We start from the raw sequence: 19,981 nt of genomic DNA, 5'->3' as shown, positions 1-19,981 counted from the left end.
CCCCCTTTCCTCCTCCTCTCCACCCTTCCTCCTCCCCCCCCTTTCCTCCTCCTCTCCCCCCTTTCCTCCTCCTCCTCTCCCTTCCCACCTCCCTCCTCCTCTCCCTTCCCACCTCCCTCCTCCTCCGGCCCCCTCCCCGTTCCTCTTCCCCCTCCTCCTCCTGCTGCTTTCCCTCCCTTCCCCTTCCTCCTCCTCCCCATCCCCCCTTTTTCCTCTCCCTCCTCTCCTCCCCTCTCCCCCTTCCTCCTCCCCCTCCTCCTCTCCCTCCTCCCCTTCTCCTTCCCTTCCCTCTCCCCTTCCTCCTCTCCCTTCCCCCTCCCCTTCCTCCTCTCCCTTCCCCTCTCCCCCTTCCCTCCTCCCCCCTTCCTCCTCCTCTTCATCAATCGTATTTATGTATTCGTATTTATTTATTCGTATTATTTATTTACTTTATTCTCCTTCCCTTCCTCCTCCCCCTCCTCCTTCCCTCCTCCTCTCCCTTCCCCTCTCCCCCTTCCCTCCTCCTCTTCCTCCTCCTCCTCTCCATCCACCGTACTTATTCATTCGTATTTAAGCAGCGAGGCTCGGGGGAAAGAGCCCGGGCTTTGGAGTCAAGAGGTCACGGGTTCGAATCCCGGCTCCGCCCACGCGTCTGCCGCGCGACGCGGGGCAAAGTCGCTTCGCTTCTCGGGGCCTCAGTTCCCTCATCCGTAAAATGGGGACGATGCCTGCGAGCCCCACGCGGGGCAACCCGATCCCCCTGTATCCCCCCCCCAGCGCTTAGAACAGTGCTTTGCACATAGTAAGCGCTGAACAAATGCCATGATGATTACGGCGCTTAGAACAGTGCTTTGCACATAGTAAGCGCTGAACAAATGCCATTATTATTATTATTATTATTTATTCGTATTATTTATTTATTTTATTCTCCTTCCCGCCTCCTCCCCTCCCCTCTCCCCTTCCTCCTCCCCCTCTTCCTTCCCTCCTCCTCCTCCTCCCTCCTCCCCTCTCCCCCTTCCCTCCTCCCCATCCCCCGCCGTTACCGTCCAGGCCGGGAATCCATCGGTCCGGGGACTCGGCTGCCGGAGGAGGAGGAGGAGGAGGAAGAGGAGGAAGAGGAAGAGGAGGAGGAGGAGGAGGAGGAGGAGGAGGAGGAGGAGGAGGAGGAAGGAGAGCCTGGCGTCGGTCGGACGGGACGGACCGTCCGCTTCCCGCCCCGTGGGCACCAACGGGCGGCGGGGCCTGGGGCGGAGCCCCGGAGGGGGCGGGGCCTGATGCCGGAGCCTGGCCGCCATTGGCGGAGCGCCCGAAGGGGGGCGGGGCCTGATGCCGGAGCTGGGGCCCCATTGGCGGAGCGCCCGAGGGGGCGTGGCCGACTGGCGCGCCGTTGAAGGACGGCCGCGGGGGCGGGGCCGCCCGGGGCCTGGGGCTCCATTGGGGGAAGCGTCGTGGGGGCGTGGCCTTACGCGAGAGCTGGAGCTCCATTGGGGGAACGGCGGAGGGGGGCGGGGCATTAAGCGAGAGCTGGAACGCCATTGGAGAAGCGGCGCAGGGGGCGGGGCCGACCGGCGCGCCCTCGAGGACGGCCGCGGGCGCGGGGCTTGGCGCGGCCTGGAGCGCCATTGGAGGGGGAGTAACGGAGGGGGCGGTGCCCCACCGTGGGATGGGTCGCAGCTATTGGTGGACACGGATGGGGGGCGTGGCCTAGGCGCGAGGAGGGACCGCTATTGGTCCTCGCTGGGGGGCGGGGCCAGAGGTGGGCGGGGCGTTCATTCATTCATTTAATCCTGTTTATTGAGCGCTTACATCATCATCATCATCAATCGTATTTATTGAGCGCTTACTATGGGCAGAGCACTGTACTAAGCGCTTGGGAAGTGCAAATTGGCAACATATAGAGACAGTCCCTACCCAAAAGTGGGCTCACAGTCTAAAAGGGGGGAGACGGAGAACAAAACCAAACATACTAACAAAATAAAATAAATAGAATAGATGTGTACAAGTAAAATAAATAAATAAATAAATAGAGTAATGAATCTGTACAAACATATATACATATGTACAGGTGCTGTGGGGAAGGGAAGGAGGTAAGATGGGGGGATGGAGAGGGGGCGAGGTGGAGAGGAAGGGAGGGGCTCAGTCTGGGAAGGCCTCCTGGAGGAGGTGAGCTCTCAGTAGGGCCTTACAGGGTTTGGGAGGGAAGACGAGGACTTCTGTTTCGGTTATTTAGCGCTCACTTCCTCTGGCTTCTCTAAAGTATCATTTTACTTTCTGGTTACCATTCATTCAGTCGTATTTATAGAGTGCTTACTGTGTGCAGTATAAATGTGTATATGTGTGTATATATATATGTGCATATATGTTTGCACGTATTTATTAGTCTTATTTTACATGTACATATTTTGTACGTATTTATTACTCTATTTTACTTGTACATATTAATTCTATTTATTTTATTTTGTTAATATGTTTGGTTTTGTTCTCTGTCTCCCCCTTCTAGACTGTGAGCCCACCGTTGGGTAGGGACCCTCTCTATATGTTGCCAACTTCTACTTCCCAAGCGCTCAGTACAGTGCTCTGCACACAGTAAGTGCTCAATAAATAGGATTGAATGAATGAATGCAGAGCACTGTACTCTGCACACAGTAAGCGCTCAATAAATACGATTGAATGAATGAATGAATGAATGCAGAGCACTGTACTAAGCGCTTGGGAAGTACAAGTTGGCAACATATAGAGACGGCCCCTACCCAACAGCGGGCTCACAGTTACCAAAATTCTGTAATTCAGGAAGCACTGTCTATCTAGGTATGCAATTGTATTTTATTCACTCATTCATTCATTCATTCGTATTGATTGAGCGCCTACTGTGTGCGGAGCACTGGACTAAGCGCTTGGGAAGTCCAAGTTGGCAACATACAGAGACGGTCCCTACCCAACAACGGGCTCACAGTCTAGAAGGGGGAGACAGACAACAAAACAAAACACGTAGACGGATGTCCAAATCGTCAGAACAAATAGAATTAAAGCTAGATGTGCATCATTAACAAAATAAATAGAATAGTAAATATAATAATAATAATGTTGGTATTTGTTAAGCACTTACTATGTGCCAAGTACTGTTCTAAGAGCTGGGGGGGATACAAGGTAATCAAGGTTGTTCCACGTGGGACAACCTCACAGTCTTCATCCCCATTTTACAGATGAGGGAACTGAGGCACAGAGAAGTTAAGTGGCTTGCCCAAAGTCACACAGCTGACAAGTGGTGGAGCTGGGATTCGAACCCATGACCTCTGACTCCCAAGCCCAGGCTCTTTCCACTGAGCCATGCTGCTTCTAAATATGTACAAGTAAAATTAATAATAGAGTAATAAATCTGTACAAATATATACAAGTGCTGTGGGGAAGGGAAGGAGGTAGGGCGGGAAGGATAGGGAGGAGGAGAGGAAAAAGGGGGCTCAGTCTGAGAAGGCCTCCTGGAGGAGGTGAGCATTCATTCATTCTTTCAGTCAGTCATATTTATTGAGCACTTACTGTGCTCAGAGCACTGTACTAAGCGCTTGGGAAGTCAAGTTGGCAACATATAGAGACGGTTCCTACCCAATTCATTCATTCACTCGTAAATATTAATAATAATGATAATGGCATTTGTTAAGCGTTTACTGTATGCCAAGCACTGTTCTAAGCGCTGGGGGTGGGCGGCAGGATTCAAGGTAATCAGGTTGTCCCACATGGGGCTCACCGGCTTCATCCCCATTTTACAAATGAGGGGACTGAGGCCCAGAGAAGTCAACTGACTTGCCCAATGTCACACAGCTGATTATTGTATTTGTTAAGTGCTTACTATGTGCCAAGCACTGTTCTAAGCGCTGGGGGAGATACAAAGTGATCAGGTTGTCCCACGTGGGGCTCCCAGTCTTCATTCCCAATTTACAGATGAAGGAACTGAGGCCCAGTGAACTGACTTGCCCAGAGTCACACAGCGGACAAGTGGGGGAGGCGGGATTAGAACCCACAACCTCTGACTCTCAAGCCTGAGCTCTTTTCACTGAGCCACGCTACTGAGCGCTTTCTGTGTGCAGAGCACTCTACTAAGCATTTAGAAAGTCCAATATAACACTAAACAGTGACATTCCCTGGACACAGAGGGCTCGCAGTCTAGAAGTGGGGAGACAGACCCCAATACAAGTATATAGTCATTCATATAAATAGAATTATAGATGTACACACATGCAGTGAATCCTGTCTGAGCTTGGGCAGGCGGAGACTGGCTGGAGACTGAGCCACAGCCCCCGGCAGCGGAGCAGGAAATAATAATAATAATAATAATAATAATAATAATAATAATAATAATGGCATTTGTTAAGCACTTACTATGTGCAAAGCACTGTTCTAAGCGCTGGGGGGGGGATACAAGGTGATCAGGTTGCCCTGCATGGGGCTCACAGTCATCATCCCCATTTTACAGATGAGGGAACTGAGGCTCCGAGAAGTTAAGTGACTTGCCCAAGGTCACACAGCAGACATGTGGGGGAGCTGGGATTCGAACCCATGACCTCTGACTCCAAAGCCAGTGCTCTTTCCACTGAGCCACGATGCTTCTCTAATAATAATACTACTACTAATAATAATATTGGTATTTGTTTAAGCCCTTACTATGTGCCAAGCACTGTTCTAAGCGCTGGAGTAGATACAAGGTTATCAGGTTGTCCCATTTAGGGCTCACAGTTTAATCCCCATTTTACAGATGAGGGAACAGAGAAGTTAAGTGAGTCGCCCGAGGTCGCACAGCTGACAAGTGGCAGAGCCGGGACTAGAACCCAGGACCTCTGACTCCCAAGCCAGGGCTCTTGCCACTAAGCCATGCTGCAGTCGAGCCCCCTCTTCAAAAATCTCCAGGGGTTACCTATCTGTTGCCAAATTGTACTTTCCCAATGCTTAGTCCAGTGCTCTGCACACAGTAAGCGCTCAATACATACGATTGAATGAATTGAATGAATAAATTAAATGAATAATTTCATTTGTTTGTATTGATGCCTGTCTCTCCCATCCAGACTGTAGGTTCATTGTGAACAGAGAATGTGTCTATTTCTGTATTGTACTTTCCAAGTACTTAGTACAGTGCTCTGCGCACAGTAAGCACTCAATACAGATGATTGAATGAATGAATAAATAAATGAATAATTTTATTTGTTTGTATTTATGCCTGTCTCTACCCTCCAGACTGTAAGCTCGCTGTGAGCAGAGAATGTGTCTATTGCTGCATTGTACTTTCCAAGTGCTTAGTACAGTTCTCTGCACACAATAAGCGCTCAGTACATGCGACTGAATGAATGAATCCTCGTTTAACAGTTGAGGAAACTGAAGTGACTTGTCCCAGGTCATACAGCAGGCAAGTGGCAGATCTGGTATTAGAAGAACCCAGCTCCTCTTACTCCCAAGGCTTGTGCTTTTTCCACAAGCCCACGCTGCTTCTCAAGCTCAAATGAGAGAACACTGTTAATTTAAATAATAATAATAATAATAATAATAATAATAATAATAATAATGACATTTGTTAAGCACTTACTATTTGCCAAGCACAGTTATAAGCACTAGGGGGAATACAAGGTCATCAGGTTGTCCCACATGGGGCTCACAGTCTTAATCCCCATTTTCCAGATGAGGTCACTGAGGCACAGAGAAGTGAAGTGACTGGCCCAAGGTCACCCAGCTGACAAATGGCGGAGCCGGGATTAAAACCCATGACCTCTGACTCCCAAACCTGTGCCCTTTCCACTGAACCACAGTGCTTCTCGCGTAAGAACAGCAAGAGATGTAATTTGCTGACTTGTACTTCCCAAGCGCTTAGTACAGTGCTCTGCACAAGTAAGCACTCAATAAATACTATTGAATGAATGAATGGAAGAATGCTGAACTTATTCTTCAACAAGCTTTTGTAGACAGCAATTGACAGTGGCCCCTTTCCCATCTACCCCATTGACTGAGTATATAATAATCATCATCATCATCATAATAATAATATAATTAATATAATAATATAATAATGCATATAATAATATTATAATTATTATAATTATGATGATGATGATGTGTCAAGTGCTTACTCTGTGCCAGGCACTGTATTAAGCACTGGGGTGGGTACAAGCAAATTGGGTTGGACACGGTCCTTTTCCCATGTGGGGTTCACAGTCTCAATCCCCATTTTATAGATGAGGTAACTGAGGCACAGAGAAGTGAAGTGACTTGCCCAGGGACACACAGCAGAGAAGTGGCAGATCTGGGATTAAAACCCATGACCTTCTGACTCCCAGAAATGTCTAGAAATGTCAGCTGCCCCCGGAGCGACACAATCACTTATAGCGGTGGCTGTAGGATCTCTCCCTCTCTTCATGCGACTTTTCACTTCGTGGCCTGGGTTCTAATTCCAGCTCCACCACCTGTCCGCTGTGTGACCTTGGACAAATCACTTCACTTCTCTGGGCCTCAGTTACCTCATCTGTAAAATGGGTAGGAAGACTGTGAGCCCCATGTGGGACAGGGACTGCGTCCAACCCGATTTGCTTGCACCCACCCCGGCGTTTAGTACTGTGCACATAGTAAGCACTTGACAAAAACTACAATTATTATTATTACTGTTCTTTTGCTATCATCAGTAGCTTTCTTTGTGTTCTCCCAAGCGCTCAGTACAGTGCTCTGCCCATGGTGAGCACTCAATAAATATGATCAGTTTTGGCAAATAAATAGAGCTCATCTTTCAGGAGAAGTAGAAAGCTCAGTTATTCTTTTTTAACGTAAGCAGAATCTAATAAAACTCCAGGAACTGTAGGACAGGGTTCGATGAGAATCTCCTTTTCTCATTTCCTGTATGGTGCCATGCCAAAAAAAACCCTTCAGCTGTCTTTAATATAAACTGGATTTAACAGTTTTTCCCGCCAGATGGAATCAGATTCCCAAATGCTAGATAAACTGGGCAGGGGATCATCAGAGCGGAGGTTGTCATCATGGAACTACAGGCACAAAACCCTCCTTTTATGCGGGTAATGTAACTTAGAGAGTTCGGGTGCGGGGGATAGAGCACAGGGCTGGGAGTCAGAAGGACCTGGGTTCTAATTCCGGTTCCGGTTCCTCCACTTGTCTGCTCTGTGACCTTGGGCGAGTCACTTTGCTTCTCTGTGCCTCAGTGACCTCATCTGTAAAATGGGGATTAGGACCATGTGGGACAGGGACTGTGTCCAACCTGATTAGCTTGCACGCTTAGTACAGCGTCTGGAGCATGGTAAGTGCTTAAGTGCTTAACATGGTAAGTGAGGAAGCAGCATGGCTCAGTGGAAAGAGCCCGGGCTTTGGAGTCAGAGGTCGTGGGTTCAAATCCCAGCTCCACCACTTGGCTGTGTGACTTTGGGCAAGTCACTTCACTTCTCTGGGCCTCAGTTCCCTCATCTGTAAAATGGGGATGAAGACTGTGAGCCCCATGTGGGACAACCTGATTACCTTGTATCTATCCCAGCGCTTAGAACAGTGCTTGGCACATAGTAAGCGCTTAACAAATACCAACGTTATTATTATTAACAAATACTATTTTTTTAAAAAAGATGATATCGACTGTTCCCTGCAGTTAGATCTTCTGCCTCACTGTTGTTCTGATGGCCCAACTCACATTACAACATTTACACACATATCTGTAATTTATTTATTTGCATTGAGTCTGTCTCTGCCCCCCCCGCCCCCCCCCCCCCCCCCCCCCCCCCCCCCCGCTTAGACTATAAGCTCATTGTGGGCCGGAAATGTGTCTGTTTATTGTTGTACTCTCCCAAGTGTTTAGTACAGTGCTCTGAACACAGTAAGCACTCAATAAATACGATTGAATGAACTGCAGGCAAGATATCAATCAATCAATCAATCATATTTATTGAGCACTTTCTGTGTGCAGAGCACTGTACTAAGTGCTTGGGAAGTACAAGTTGGCAACATATAGAGACAGTCCCTACCCAACAGTGGGCTCACAGTCTAAAAAGATAGATAAGATAGAGGGTAAGGACTTCATTTTTTATTTCTGTTGTATATTCCCACATTCCTACTACTCTCCACACCTTTGATGTCCAATGCAGTCCTTTGCACAAAGTAGGCACCCCATTACAATACTCTGATCAATCAAATTGTTGCCAACTTGTCCTTCCCAAGAGCTTAGTACAGTGCTCTGCACACAGTAAGCGCTCAATAAATACGATTGAATGAATGAATGAATTAATTAATTAGCCAATGGTATTTTTTAATGGTCTGTGTTAAATGCTTACTATGCGCCAGGTACATAGGAAGCACTGGGGTAGATACCAGCTAAACAGGTTGGACACAATCCATGACCCACATGAGACTCACAGTCTTAATCCCCATTTTACAGGTGAAGTAACTGAGGCATTTATTGAGCACTTATTTTGTGCTGAGCACTGCACTAAGCGTTGGGAGAGGACAATACAGCACAGAGAAAGCTACTGATGATAGCGTGGAATGTTTACATCCCTGTGCATTTTTTTGTTTTCAGTGGAGGTTGTATTTTGTACTGGTCATTCCCCTACTGTATGTAGGGAAAGTGAAAGCAAAAGGAGGGAAGGAGAAGAGCAGTGTCTATTAGTCTTAAATTCACCAGTTCCTTCTGGGAAAACACACATTTTTAACATGATATGCCAAGTGTTAAAAAAAAAAGCATTTTGTGGTCAGTAGAAGACAAAAAGCCCTTCATTGCTCAGAAAAGTATGTCCCTGGAGAGCTGATTAACCTCTCAAAAAACCCCCAATCTTTTTATTGTAATGATATCCCCAGAGCCCTAGGATTGGTTTAGAGCCCTTAGGGAAGTCAGTGTTTTACTACTCAATAAAGCCAAATTATCCCTTAAAATTATCTCGGGGGATGACTGAGAAATATTCATTTATATTTGATTAGTACACACATTGATAGAGGTGGTGCAAGCCGCTAAGTAAGTGAAAAATGTCAAAAAAACCCCACCCATCTTGTTATAGATTTTTAAGTTGGAAAGTTCTGTGCCTTTAGAAACATTTCCCTATCACAGAAGTATTTTCAGCTCTGAATAAAATGAGTACTGACCTTGTAGGATCCAGAAGCCAAGGGGAAAATGTTATTGATTTTAGAGACTCAATCACTTAAAACTAAAATCATTTGTAGTGATCAACAGGGAACCAGAGGGAGGATTTGTGGGAGGAAAAACAATAAGGGTAATGCAGGAGAATATGATTTCCACTCACATATAACTAATTCTAGTAGAAGTCAATAATGACTATTTATTTTGTTAATGATGTGCATTTAGCTTTAAATTTATTTATTTATTTTACTTGTACATATCTATTCTATTTATTTTGTTTTGTTAGTGTGTTTGGTTTTGTTATCTGTCTCTCCCCCTTTTAGACTGTGAGCCCACTGTTGGGTAGGGACTGTCTCTATATGTTGCCAACTTGTACTTCCCAAGTGCTTAGAACAGTGCTCTGCACACAGTAAGCGCTCAATAAATACGATTGATTGATTGATTTGTTCTGACGACTTGACACCTGTCCACATGTTTTGTTTTGTCGTCTGTATCCCCCTTCTAGGCTGTGAGCCCGTTGTTGGGTAGGGACCGTCTCTGTATGTTGCCAACTTGTACTTCCCCGGCGCTTAGTACAGTGCTCTGCACACAGTAAGTGCTCAGTAAATACGATTGAATGAATGTGTGAATAAAATACAATTGCATACCTAGACAGTGCTTCCTGAATTACAGAATTTTGGTAACCAGAAAGTAAAATGATACTTTAGAGAAGCCAGAGGAAGTGAGCACTAAATAACCCAAACAGAACTCCTCGTCTTCCCTCCCAAACCCTGCCCTCCTTCTGACTTTCCCATCGCTGTAGACGGCACCACCATCCTCTCTGTCTCACAAGCCCATAACCTTGGTATTATCCTCAGCTCTTCTCTTATGCACACCACTAGGCCACTCTGCTTCTTTGCCTATTGCCTCAGCCTTGCCCTCTGCATCCTCATTGACCTTCCTGCCTCCTGCCTCTCTCCACCCCGGTCCATACTTCATCCTGCTGGATGATTTTTCGAAAAAGCTGTTCTGCGTACATCTGCCCACCGGTCAAAAACCTTTATAGTTGCCCATTCATCTCTGCATCAAACAGATACTTCTTACCATCAGCTTTAAGGCACTCGATCAGTTCTTTCCCTCCCACCTTACCTCGCCGATCTCCTATTGCAACCCGGTCCCACATTTGGCTTCTCTAACACCGACCTACTCACTGTATTACGATCTTAATCTCTCACCACCAACTCCTTGCTCAAATCCTCCCTCTCACCTGGAACTCCCTCCCCCTTCATAGCTTTATAGCTGGCAGAATTCCCCATCCATCAATCAATCAATCGGTGGTAGTTACGTGGCACAGTAGATCAGGGTCCTGGGATTAAGAAGGGCATGGGTGCAGAAGCAGCGTGGCTCAGTGGAAAAGAGCCCAGGCTTTGGAGTCAGGGGTCATAGGTTCAAATCTCTGCTCCGCCAATTGCCAGCTGTGTGACTTTGGGCAAGTAACAACTTCTCTGTGCCTCAGTTACCTCATCTGTCAAATGGGGATGAAGACTGTGAGCCCCCAGTGGGACAACCTGATCACCTTGTAACCTCCCCAGTGCTTAGAACAGTGCTTTGCACATTGTAAGTGCTTAATAAATGCCATTATTATTATCTTCTAGACTGTGAGCCCGCTGTTGGGTAGGGACCATCTCTATTATGTTGCCAGGCGCTTAGTACGGTGCTCTGCACACAGTAAGCTCTCAATAAATACGATTAAATGAATGAATAATCCTACCGCTAGTCTGCTGTGTGACCTTGGACAACTCACTTTACTTCTCTGTGCCTCTGTTACCTCAGCTGTAAAATGGAGATTGAGACTGGGCACCCTATGTGGGACAGGGACTGTGACCAACCCAACTTGCTTGTATCCACCCCAGCGCTTAGAACAGTGCCTGGCACATAGTAAGTGCTTAACAAATACCGTAAAAAACAAACAAAAAACCCTACTATACTAGGAGGTTAGAAAAGTACAATACAATATGGGGCAGTAAACACAACCCTTGCCCATGTGGAGCTTACAGTCTTGATGGAGAGACAGGCATTAAAATAAATTACAGATAGGTGAAATAGTAGAGTATTTAACTACTTCAGGGCTGGGATGAGTATCCCCATCTTCAAGGCCTTACTAAAATGGTATCTTCTAAAAGAAACCTACCCAAACTCTCCTGTCTTTTCCCCGCCCTATTCACTTTCCTTTCTGCACTGCTTATGTACTTGGGTCTAAACTCCCTAACTAAGCACGTTGATGTTCACCTATCCCTAGCAATGATGTAATAATAATAATGATATTTATGGTATTTTTTAAGCGCTTATTATGTACCAAGCACTGTTCTAAGCGCTGGGGTAGATACAAGGTAATCAGGCTGGACACAGTCCCTTGTCTCTCACGGGACTCACAGTCTTAATCCCCATTTTACAGATGAAGAAACTAAAGCACAGAGAAGTGAAGTGACTTGCCCAAGGTCACATAGCAGACAAGTGGCGGAGCCAGAATTAGAAACCATGTCCTCTGACTCCCAAGCCTGTGCTCTTGTCACTAGGCCATACTGCTTCTCTAACATCTTCTCTTCCCTGTGAATGCCATGGCCAGCATGTTTCCCCTACTAGATTGTAACCTCCTCGAGGGCAGGGATCATGTCTCTCAACTGTACTGAACTCTCCCAAGTACTTAGAAGAGTGCTCTGCACATAATAAATGCTCAAGTGATACCATTGAGTGATTGAGCAATTGATTTGAAGGCGGCTGGTTGAAGGAGTTACAGGCCAGCAGTAAGAGATGGAGGAAGGATAGGCGCAAGTGTTTTCATAAGCTTTGAAAGGATGGGGTTGGAGTGGAAGATGGCGGGGTAATGGGAGATGAAGATGATGATGGTATTTGTTGAGCACTTACTGTGTGCCAAGCGCTGTTCAAAGCGCTGAGGCAGATACAAGGTAATCAGGTTGTTCCACATGGGGCTCACAGTCTTAATCCCCATTTTACAGATGAGGTAACTGAGGCACAGAGAAGTGAAGTGACTGGCCCAAAGTAGATACAAGGCAATCAGGTTGTTCCACATGGGGCTCACAGTCTTAATCCCCATTTTACAGATGAGGTAACCGAGGCACAGAGAAGTGAAGTGACTGGCCCAAAGTCACACAGCTAACAAGTGGCGGAGTTGGAATTAGAAATCACAGCCTTTGACTCCCAAGATCATGGGATCTTTCCAGTAAGCCACGCTTCTTCTCCATAAGCCATGCTTAATAATAATAATAATAATAATAATGGCATTTGTTAAGCGCTTACTATGTGCAAAGCACTGTTCTAAGCACTGGGGGGATACAAGGTGATCAGGTTGTCCCACGTGGGGCTCACAGTCTTAATCCCCATTTTACAGATGAGGTAACTGAGGCTCAGAGAAGTTAAGTGACTTGCCCAAGGTCACACAGCAGACGTGGCGGAGCTGGGATTCGAACCCACGACCTCTGACTCCAAAGCCCATGCTCTTTGCACTGAGCCACGCTGCGCTTCTTCTCCATCAATCTTTAGAGAGCTGTCTGAAAAGGATGTGAAAATGGATGAGACAGTGGGAGACATCTGGGGTGAGAGGGAGATTTTGGAGAGGTCACACCTGAAGAGGGACAGGAGGTAGGTGGGATTAGGGATTGAGAAAGCGGGTCATCGGGGACATCTGCGTGGGTGTTGACATCATCATCATCATCATCATCATCAATCGTATTTATTGAGCGCTTACTATGTGCAGAGCACTGTACTAAGCGCTTGGGAAGTACAAATTGGCAACATATAGAGACAGTCCCTACCCAACAGTGGGCTCACAGTCTAAAAGGGGGAGACAGAGAACAAAACCAAACGTACTAACAAAATAAAATAAATAGAATAGATATGTACAAATAAAATAAATAGAGTAATAAATATGTACAAACATATATACAGGTGCTGTGGGGAAGGGAAGGAGGTAAGATTGGGGGATGGAGAGGGGGACGAGGGGGAGAGGAAGGAAGGGGCTCAATCTTGGAAGGCCTCCTGGAGGAGGTGAGCTCTCAGTAGGGCCTTGAAGGGAGGAAGAGAGCTAGCTTGGCGGATGGGCAGAGGGAGGGCATTCCAGGCCCGGGGGACGACGTGGGCCGGGGGTCGATGGCAGGACAGGCGAGAGCGAGGTACGGTGAGGAGATTAGCAGCGGAGGAGCGGAGGGTGCGGGCTGGGCTGGAGAAGGAGAGAAGGGAGGTGAGGTAGGAGGGGGCCAGGTGATGGACAGCCTTGAAGCCCAGGGTGAGGAGTTGACATCCCAGAGAATCACTGTTAGGGAGGTGGAGAAGAGAAGGAAGCTGAGTGAAACATCTACATTGCTTTGAAAATTGGAGGTGGGGGCCAGGCGGTGAGGAGTGTAGGTGATGGAAGCTCTTAATTGTCATGGGTGGTAGAGGTGGATGGAGGTGTGAGGGCTTCGAAAGAGGGATGGGATGGTGTGAAAGTGGCATGCCTGGATCATTTTTGTACAGATACGTTCAGGCCGTGTTTCTCCACTCCTCAAGAACCTCCCATCCATCTCTGCATCAAACAGAAACTCCTTACCAATCAATCAATCGTATTTATTGAGAGCTTACTGTGTGCAGAGCACTGTAATAGGCGCTTGAGAAGTGCAAGTTGGCAACATATGGAGACGGTCCCTACCCAACAGTGGGCTCACAGTCTAGAAGGGGGAGACAGACAACAAAACAAAACATATCAGCTGTAAGGCACTCAATCAATTTACCCCTTCCTACCGTGCTTCACTACTCTTCTACTATAACCCAGCCCGCATTCTAGACTGTGAGCCCGCTTGTTGGGTAGGGACCGTCTCTATATGTTACCAACTTCTACTTCCCAAGCGCTTAGTACAGTGCTCTGCACACAGTAAGCACTCAGTAAATACGATTGAATGAATGAATGAATGCTTCGCTCCTCTAATGCCAACCTTCTCACTGTATCTCGATCTCGCCGCCGACTTCTCGCCTACGTCCTGTCTCTGGCCTGGATCGCCCTGGAGACAATTGCTCTCCTCACCTTCAAAGGCTTATTTGAAGGCCACCTTCACTTGTCAGCTGTGTGACTTCAGGCAAATCGCATAACCTGTGCCTCAGTTACCTCACCTGTAAAATGGGGATTAAGACCGTGAGCCCCACGTGGGACAACCTGATTACCTTGTATCTACCTCGATGCTTAGAACAATCCTTGGCACATAATGAGCGCTTACCAAATGCCATAATTATTAGAGAACCAGTGTGCCTTAGTGGAAAGACCCCAGGTTTGGGAGTCAGAGGTCGTGGGTTCTAATCCTGGTTCTGCCACTTATCAGCTGTGTGACTTTGGGCAAGTCACTTAATTTGCCTTAGTTCCCTCATTTCTAACATGGGAATTAAGTCTGTGAGCCCCGTGTGGGACAAACTGATTACCTTATATCTACCCCAGTGCTTAGAACAGTGCTTGGTACATAGTGAGCACTTACAAATACCATCATTATTATGATGATGATGATTATTGATGGCACCTCTTCTCCAAGAAGCCTTTCCTGATTAAGCTCGCCTTTCCTCTGCTTTGCATATAAGCACTTAACAAATACCATTATTATTCTCTCATTCCCTCTTGTGTCACCTTGACTTGCTCTTTATTCAACCCCTCCCGCCCTCAGCCCCACAGCACTTATGTACATATCTGTAATTTCATTTCTATTAATATCTCCTCCTCTAGACTGTAAGCTCATTGTAGGCAGGGAATGTGTCTGTTATACTATGCTGTACTCTCCCAAGCTCTTAGTACAGTGCTCTGCATAGAGCTCAATAAATGCGATTGATTGTCAGGTGGTCAGGGAACAGGCAGACTCCTCCCCTTTTTCCAGTGAATAGGGGGGAGTGGGAGAAAGTGAATCCACTTTAGGAGAAAGGGTAAGGCGAGGCAGTGTCAGCTGAAATGAGCCAGGTTTCAGTTTCACGAGGATCAGTGACTGGGTCTCTCATGTCCATATCTGTAATTTATTCATATTAATCTCTCTCTCCCCCTCTAGACTGTTAGCTCACTGTGGGCAGGGAATGTATCTGTTTATCATTCTATTGTACTCTCCCAAGCGCTTAATTCAGTGCTCTGCACACAATAAGCGCTTAATAAATACCATTGAATGATTGAAAGATTGAGGATGAAAGGGAGTTTGCCCATGATGGAGCCCGGGGAGGTTCACTCTCTGCATTGAAATGGGGTTATGGGGCAGGGGACCAGAGAAGGCCCAGCAGGAAGGGTGGAAAACGGTTGGATGGACGCTGATGGAGTATATTGCTGGAGTTGGAGGTTAGAGCAGCAATTGAACAACCTTTTACCCTTCTAAATTTTTTTTATGGTATTTGTCAAGTGCTTACTCTGTGCCAGGTGCTGTACTAAGCGCTGGGGTAGATACAAGATAATCAGGTCCCTGTCCCACATGGGGCTCACAGGCCTAATCTCCATTTTATAGATGAAGTCACTGAGGCACAGAGAAATGAAGTGACTTGTCCAAGGCCACACAGCAGACCCAGGATTAGAACCCACGATCTTCTGCCTCCGAGACCTGTGCTCTGTCCGCTACGCCCTGCAGATGAAGAAACTGGGGCCCAGAGAAGTTGTCATCACAAATGCAGGGGAGTTGAGTCAGGTAAATAGATCTCTTTGGTGGATACAGGTTGGAATCCAAAGGATATTTCTTTCTGTGGTATTTATTATGCACTTCTCAGGTGTCAGGCACTGTACTGAGTGCTGGGATAGATAAAAGCTAATCGGGTTGGACACAGTCCATGTCCCATATTGGGCTCACAGTCTTAATCCCCATTTTAGAGATGAGGTAACAGACACAAAGAAGTAAAGTGGCTTGCCTAAAGTCGCATTCAGACAAGTGGCGGACGCGGAATTAGAACCCAGGGCGTTCTGACCCCCAGGCCCGTATTCTACTCGCTAGGCCATCCTACTTCTCGTTTGAAGGTATGGGTCAGGCACAGGTACAAAATACAGTCTGTGTGATGGTCTTTCTTTGGAAGGTTCTCCTTCTGGTGTATCTTACTCTCGCAAGTGCCTAGAACATTGCTCTGCACATAGTAAGTGCTCAATAAATACCACTGATTGAAGGTCCACTGGTGTGTCACAGGGTCAGCTGCCCTGGAGGGTGGTTTTGTTAATTTACTATTGTCCTGCACCAGTGGAGCTCAAGAGGGTTGTAGGACTGAAAACTCCCCAAGAGAAGAGCTTGCCCTGGGACACTCCTCCTCAACAGCCTCCAAAGAAATCCTTCTAAGCAATCATCTGAAAATAACCCAAGTCCCCTTGACATAAACTCTGAAGTCGCTCTTTTCTTTGCCATGTTTGAGGATAAAGGATTTCCCTCACCTAACTTCTGTTTCAAGATTGCAGTCCAATACTTTAATGTATAATAATTAAGCAATAACATTGCTTTGGAAAATCACCTATAATTAAAAAAAACCCCAAAAACAAAACAACTTGTTGGGAAAGGGCAAGGTTTGTTCTAACAAAATTTATTTTGCAGTAATTACAAAGATTAAAGACTCTTCCATTTTAAATAAAAATAACAGGTATAATTAAACACAATGTCGTACTTGTACTACAGACAGCAGTTCCAACGAATGTCACAGGAAATACAGTGCATCTTCAAATTAGAGAGACCAATACTTTCTCATTCACAGTGTTCGACATGTTACGGGAAAGCTTGTTCACACAACGGTTTTGCATAAGGTCATGCTTGTATAAACAGTCCGCAGCAACATCGGGGCCAAAGACAGACTTCTCTCAGAACGTGAAGTAGCGGGCCAACCACTCCTGGCGTTGGAGATCTGGGGAAGCCATGGGGGGAGCGTCATTCTGGGGAGGGCTAAATTCATAAAGAGAAAGAGAATAAACCCAGGGCAAGCAGACACAGCCAAACCCACAGAGCGAAGCGCCCGGGGTGGCAAAAGCCCCCCAACCCACCCACTTCCCCACCTCAATGGCTAGTTTGGTCGGCGTGGATGCACAGGTTCTGATGCTTCTGTGATATCCGGGATCACCTGCTTCATCAGAAGGCGTCATCGGCCCCAGGAGGGTCAAGTTAGAGGAGTCACGGAGAGCCAAAACGACATTTCTCCGAAAGACAAAACGCCCACCTTTACTCAGGTAGAAAATATACCCCAAAATGGGAGGAAAGGTTGCGGGGGATTGGTTGAGAGGGGGCGAGGGGAAAGAGTAGGATGGGAGATTTGGCCAAATCCTTTTCCTCCTGGTAAAGTCAATGTCTACAATATGATGCCAGTATCAGACCTCTAGAGGCCCAGGCTTACCAATAATTGAGCCTGGCTTCTTTCTGAACAAAGGCTAAAAAATGTCATGTGGGAATGCCCAGGAATCTCTCCTGGATTCATGCAAGCAGTTCTAGAGACAAAGCACTTGGTGTGCAGCCCCCAGGATCATCTTCTTCAAAGGTTTGCATTTGCTCTTTAACAAGCAGAATGGTGGATAAGGTATTTCATGCCAAATAAAGGGCTTTACCTCCTACATTTGATCACCCCCCCACCCCCCCACCACTCTCTCCCTGGGGTAGGGGGATCTCGAAGCCGATGGAAGTGATGGAAACCTCGGGAGCCATGTTCCATGAAAATTTGTGTACAGGCACAATCGTGGTCCATAATTATCCCCCTGCCCAAGCAGGCATTTCCCAAAAGTACACTTGCATTGAGTATGTGTGTTTTCTATTTCATTGTTTTTCACCCATTCACATTTTGGACCCTTTGCACAACTGTGCCATCTCGTGAACCATTAAGCTGGAAAACCGGTTAGACATCTAACCTGGGACTCCGAGATTTGCCACCCGAATGGGCTTGAAGGATTAAAAGTGGCAATACCAAACTACCACATGACTTTCCAATGCTTAGAACAGTGCTTTGCACATAGTAAGCGCTTAACAAATGGCATTATTATTATTATTATTATTATTATATTTAGAAAAATGCTCCACCGAAACAGGTTAGGCATCAAATCCAGGACTCCGAGATTTGCCACCCAGATGGGCTTGAAGAATTAAAAGCGGCAATACTGACCCACCGCATGACTTTTTAGAAAAACACTCACCCTTTAGCCACCTGTGATCAGTACCCGCCCCAAACGCAGAGAGGTGTGCCATGAATAAGACTGGGCTTCCCCCTTAAAACACTTGAATCCTGACCTGTGCTGGCTGAGGGGTCGCACCGGATTCCCAGGGCAGGCACATTTCTTATTTTGGGGTGAAATGTCTACCAAAAAAAACAACCCACAGAGATGGGAGAAAGCCAAAACAGCACACTCACAGAACAGAGAAAATGGAGACTAATACAATCCATTAACAACCACAAAGTGTTTGTTTTAGTCCTGCACTGAAGCGGACTAAAAAAAAACAAACTGTAAGGGTAAGCAATTGGAAGTGCATGGATTCTGACAATACCTTTCTGAAGGCTTTAAAAATGGGCAGTTCAAGTGGTGGGGAGGGACGGGGGTGTAGGGGAGGCTTGGGAGGGAGAGTCCCTTTTCACGGAGTTGCTACCAATATATGGTGGGAAAAGGCATTCATCTACACCGTTCTCTTGAGTCTTCTGCAGCCCAGGGTAGAGGAAGAGGGAGCTGGGAGAGGGACACAAATATCTCCAAGTTAAAGAAGAAGAAAAAGAGAAAGCCCTTGGTGAGGCCGGGCTCACCTCAAAAATGACTTGGGCTCTTTAGGCGGTATTGGCTGTGGAAGGGGCTTGCTGTTCAACTCAATATCATGGATGGGCGAGTTGGGAAGGGGATCCAGGCGGTTGGGATGGCCATTGCCCACTCCGCTGGACTCCAGGGCACTTAGGTTGGGAACGCTCACAAACCTGTTTGCGGGTTTATCGTTCTTCTTCTTTTGCTGCATTAAAAACAACACCGTGAGACCGAGGAAATGGGAAAATTAGGAGATGGCAGTTTGGCTATGGAAAAAAGGAGATCGTTTTTTTCAGTCCGCTTTTGCCTTCAACGTGGCTGCTTTGGCGAGGATTACCCAACGGGGTGCGTTGGGGGGCCTCAGAGGTTTTTATGGGACCTAATTGAGAGGATGTTGCAGCTGGAAAAATGGTTCCACGAGGGGAAATACTGAAATCTGGGGTGGAGAGAAATAGCATAGATGGGCCTGGGAACTCTTGACAAGGATGACAAGTGGAAAATGAGCAGAGGCTTTCCAATATGGTAAAGTGTTTTTTTATGGTACTTATTAAGCGCTTACTATGTACCAGACACTGTACTAAGCATGAGGGTGATAAAAGACAATCATGTTGGACACAGTCCCTGTTTGATATGGGGGTCACAGGCTAAGGAAGACTAGGTATTGAATGTTAAAACCAATGTTAAAGGAACATTGGCTGAAAAGTAGGAGGGTATTTTTGGGAATCCATGAAATTTGGTCAGGTGACAAAGAACACCAGTCACTGGGAAAAAAATACACAAACAAAACTCTGGGAACCATGGGAATGAGCCACTTCAGGGAAAGAGAACATCCTTCAGGAACCAGCTCTACGCTAAAGGCTTAGCATAACTGCTAGTAAGAAAAGTCTAAGTACACTGTCACACACCAGATATTGAGTTGGAGAGATTGGAAAAATCCACCATTTCTACTCATGCCCAGTAATTAGACTAGGGAAATTATTTGGGCTCCAATAGGTACATAGTATTTATAAAGGGGGAAAGTAAATTTCTGTCCAATTGGTTGAAAACTTCAACAATTTTTTTTTCACCATTCAAGCTACAGAGTCCAATTTTGGTTATTTTATGGTTGGAGGGATCTAGCATTTGATAAAAGCTGGGATGGAATGCACAAGAAATTGGGGGGCCACTGGAATCCATCAATATGCAAA

At 46.5% G+C, this 19,981-nt stretch overlaps 2 protein-coding genes across 8 annotated transcripts in view; both read right to left on the bottom strand.

The window, feature by feature from the left end:
* MCM9 (minichromosome maintenance 9 homologous recombination repair factor) overlaps window positions 1-1,081 on the bottom strand; it is a 112,357-nt gene extending 111,276 nt beyond the window's left edge. For both annotated transcript variants that reach the window (XM_038760555.1, XM_038760563.1), the window contains exon 1: window positions 1,023-1,081. The gene's annotated coding sequence lies outside the window, so the exon portion shown is untranslated. The remainder of the gene's footprint in view (window positions 1-1,022) is intronic.
* A 15,520-nt stretch (window positions 1,082-16,601) lies between these two features.
* Window positions 16,602-19,981, bottom strand: part of FAM184A (family with sequence similarity 184 member A) — a 124,252-nt gene continuing 120,872 nt past the window's right edge. For 4 of the 6 annotated variants that reach the window (XM_038766733.1, XM_038766758.1, XM_038766741.1 and 1 more), the window contains 2 exons: window positions 18,803-18,999; window positions 16,602-16,971 (listed from right to left, as the gene is read on the bottom strand). In XM_038766733.1, coding sequence (XP_038622661.1) covers window positions 16,890-16,971; window positions 18,803-18,999 — 279 coding nt within the window. In that variant the 3' untranslated portion in view covers window positions 16,602-16,889. Of the gene's footprint in view, window positions 16,972-18,297; window positions 18,365-18,802; window positions 19,000-19,981 lie in introns of all 6 variants that reach the window. The other 2 variants (XM_038766750.1, XM_038766775.1) reach the window with 2 other exon arrangements.

Source organism: Tachyglossus aculeatus, chromosome 2, assembly GCF_015852505.1.
Source record: "Tachyglossus aculeatus isolate mTacAcu1 chromosome 2, mTacAcu1.pri, whole genome shotgun sequence".
NCBI lineage: Eukaryota > Metazoa > Chordata > Mammalia > Monotremata > Tachyglossidae > Tachyglossus > Tachyglossus aculeatus.
Note: the sequence above shows the minus strand (reverse complement) of the source record. Positions and strands in the feature narration are given on the sequence as shown.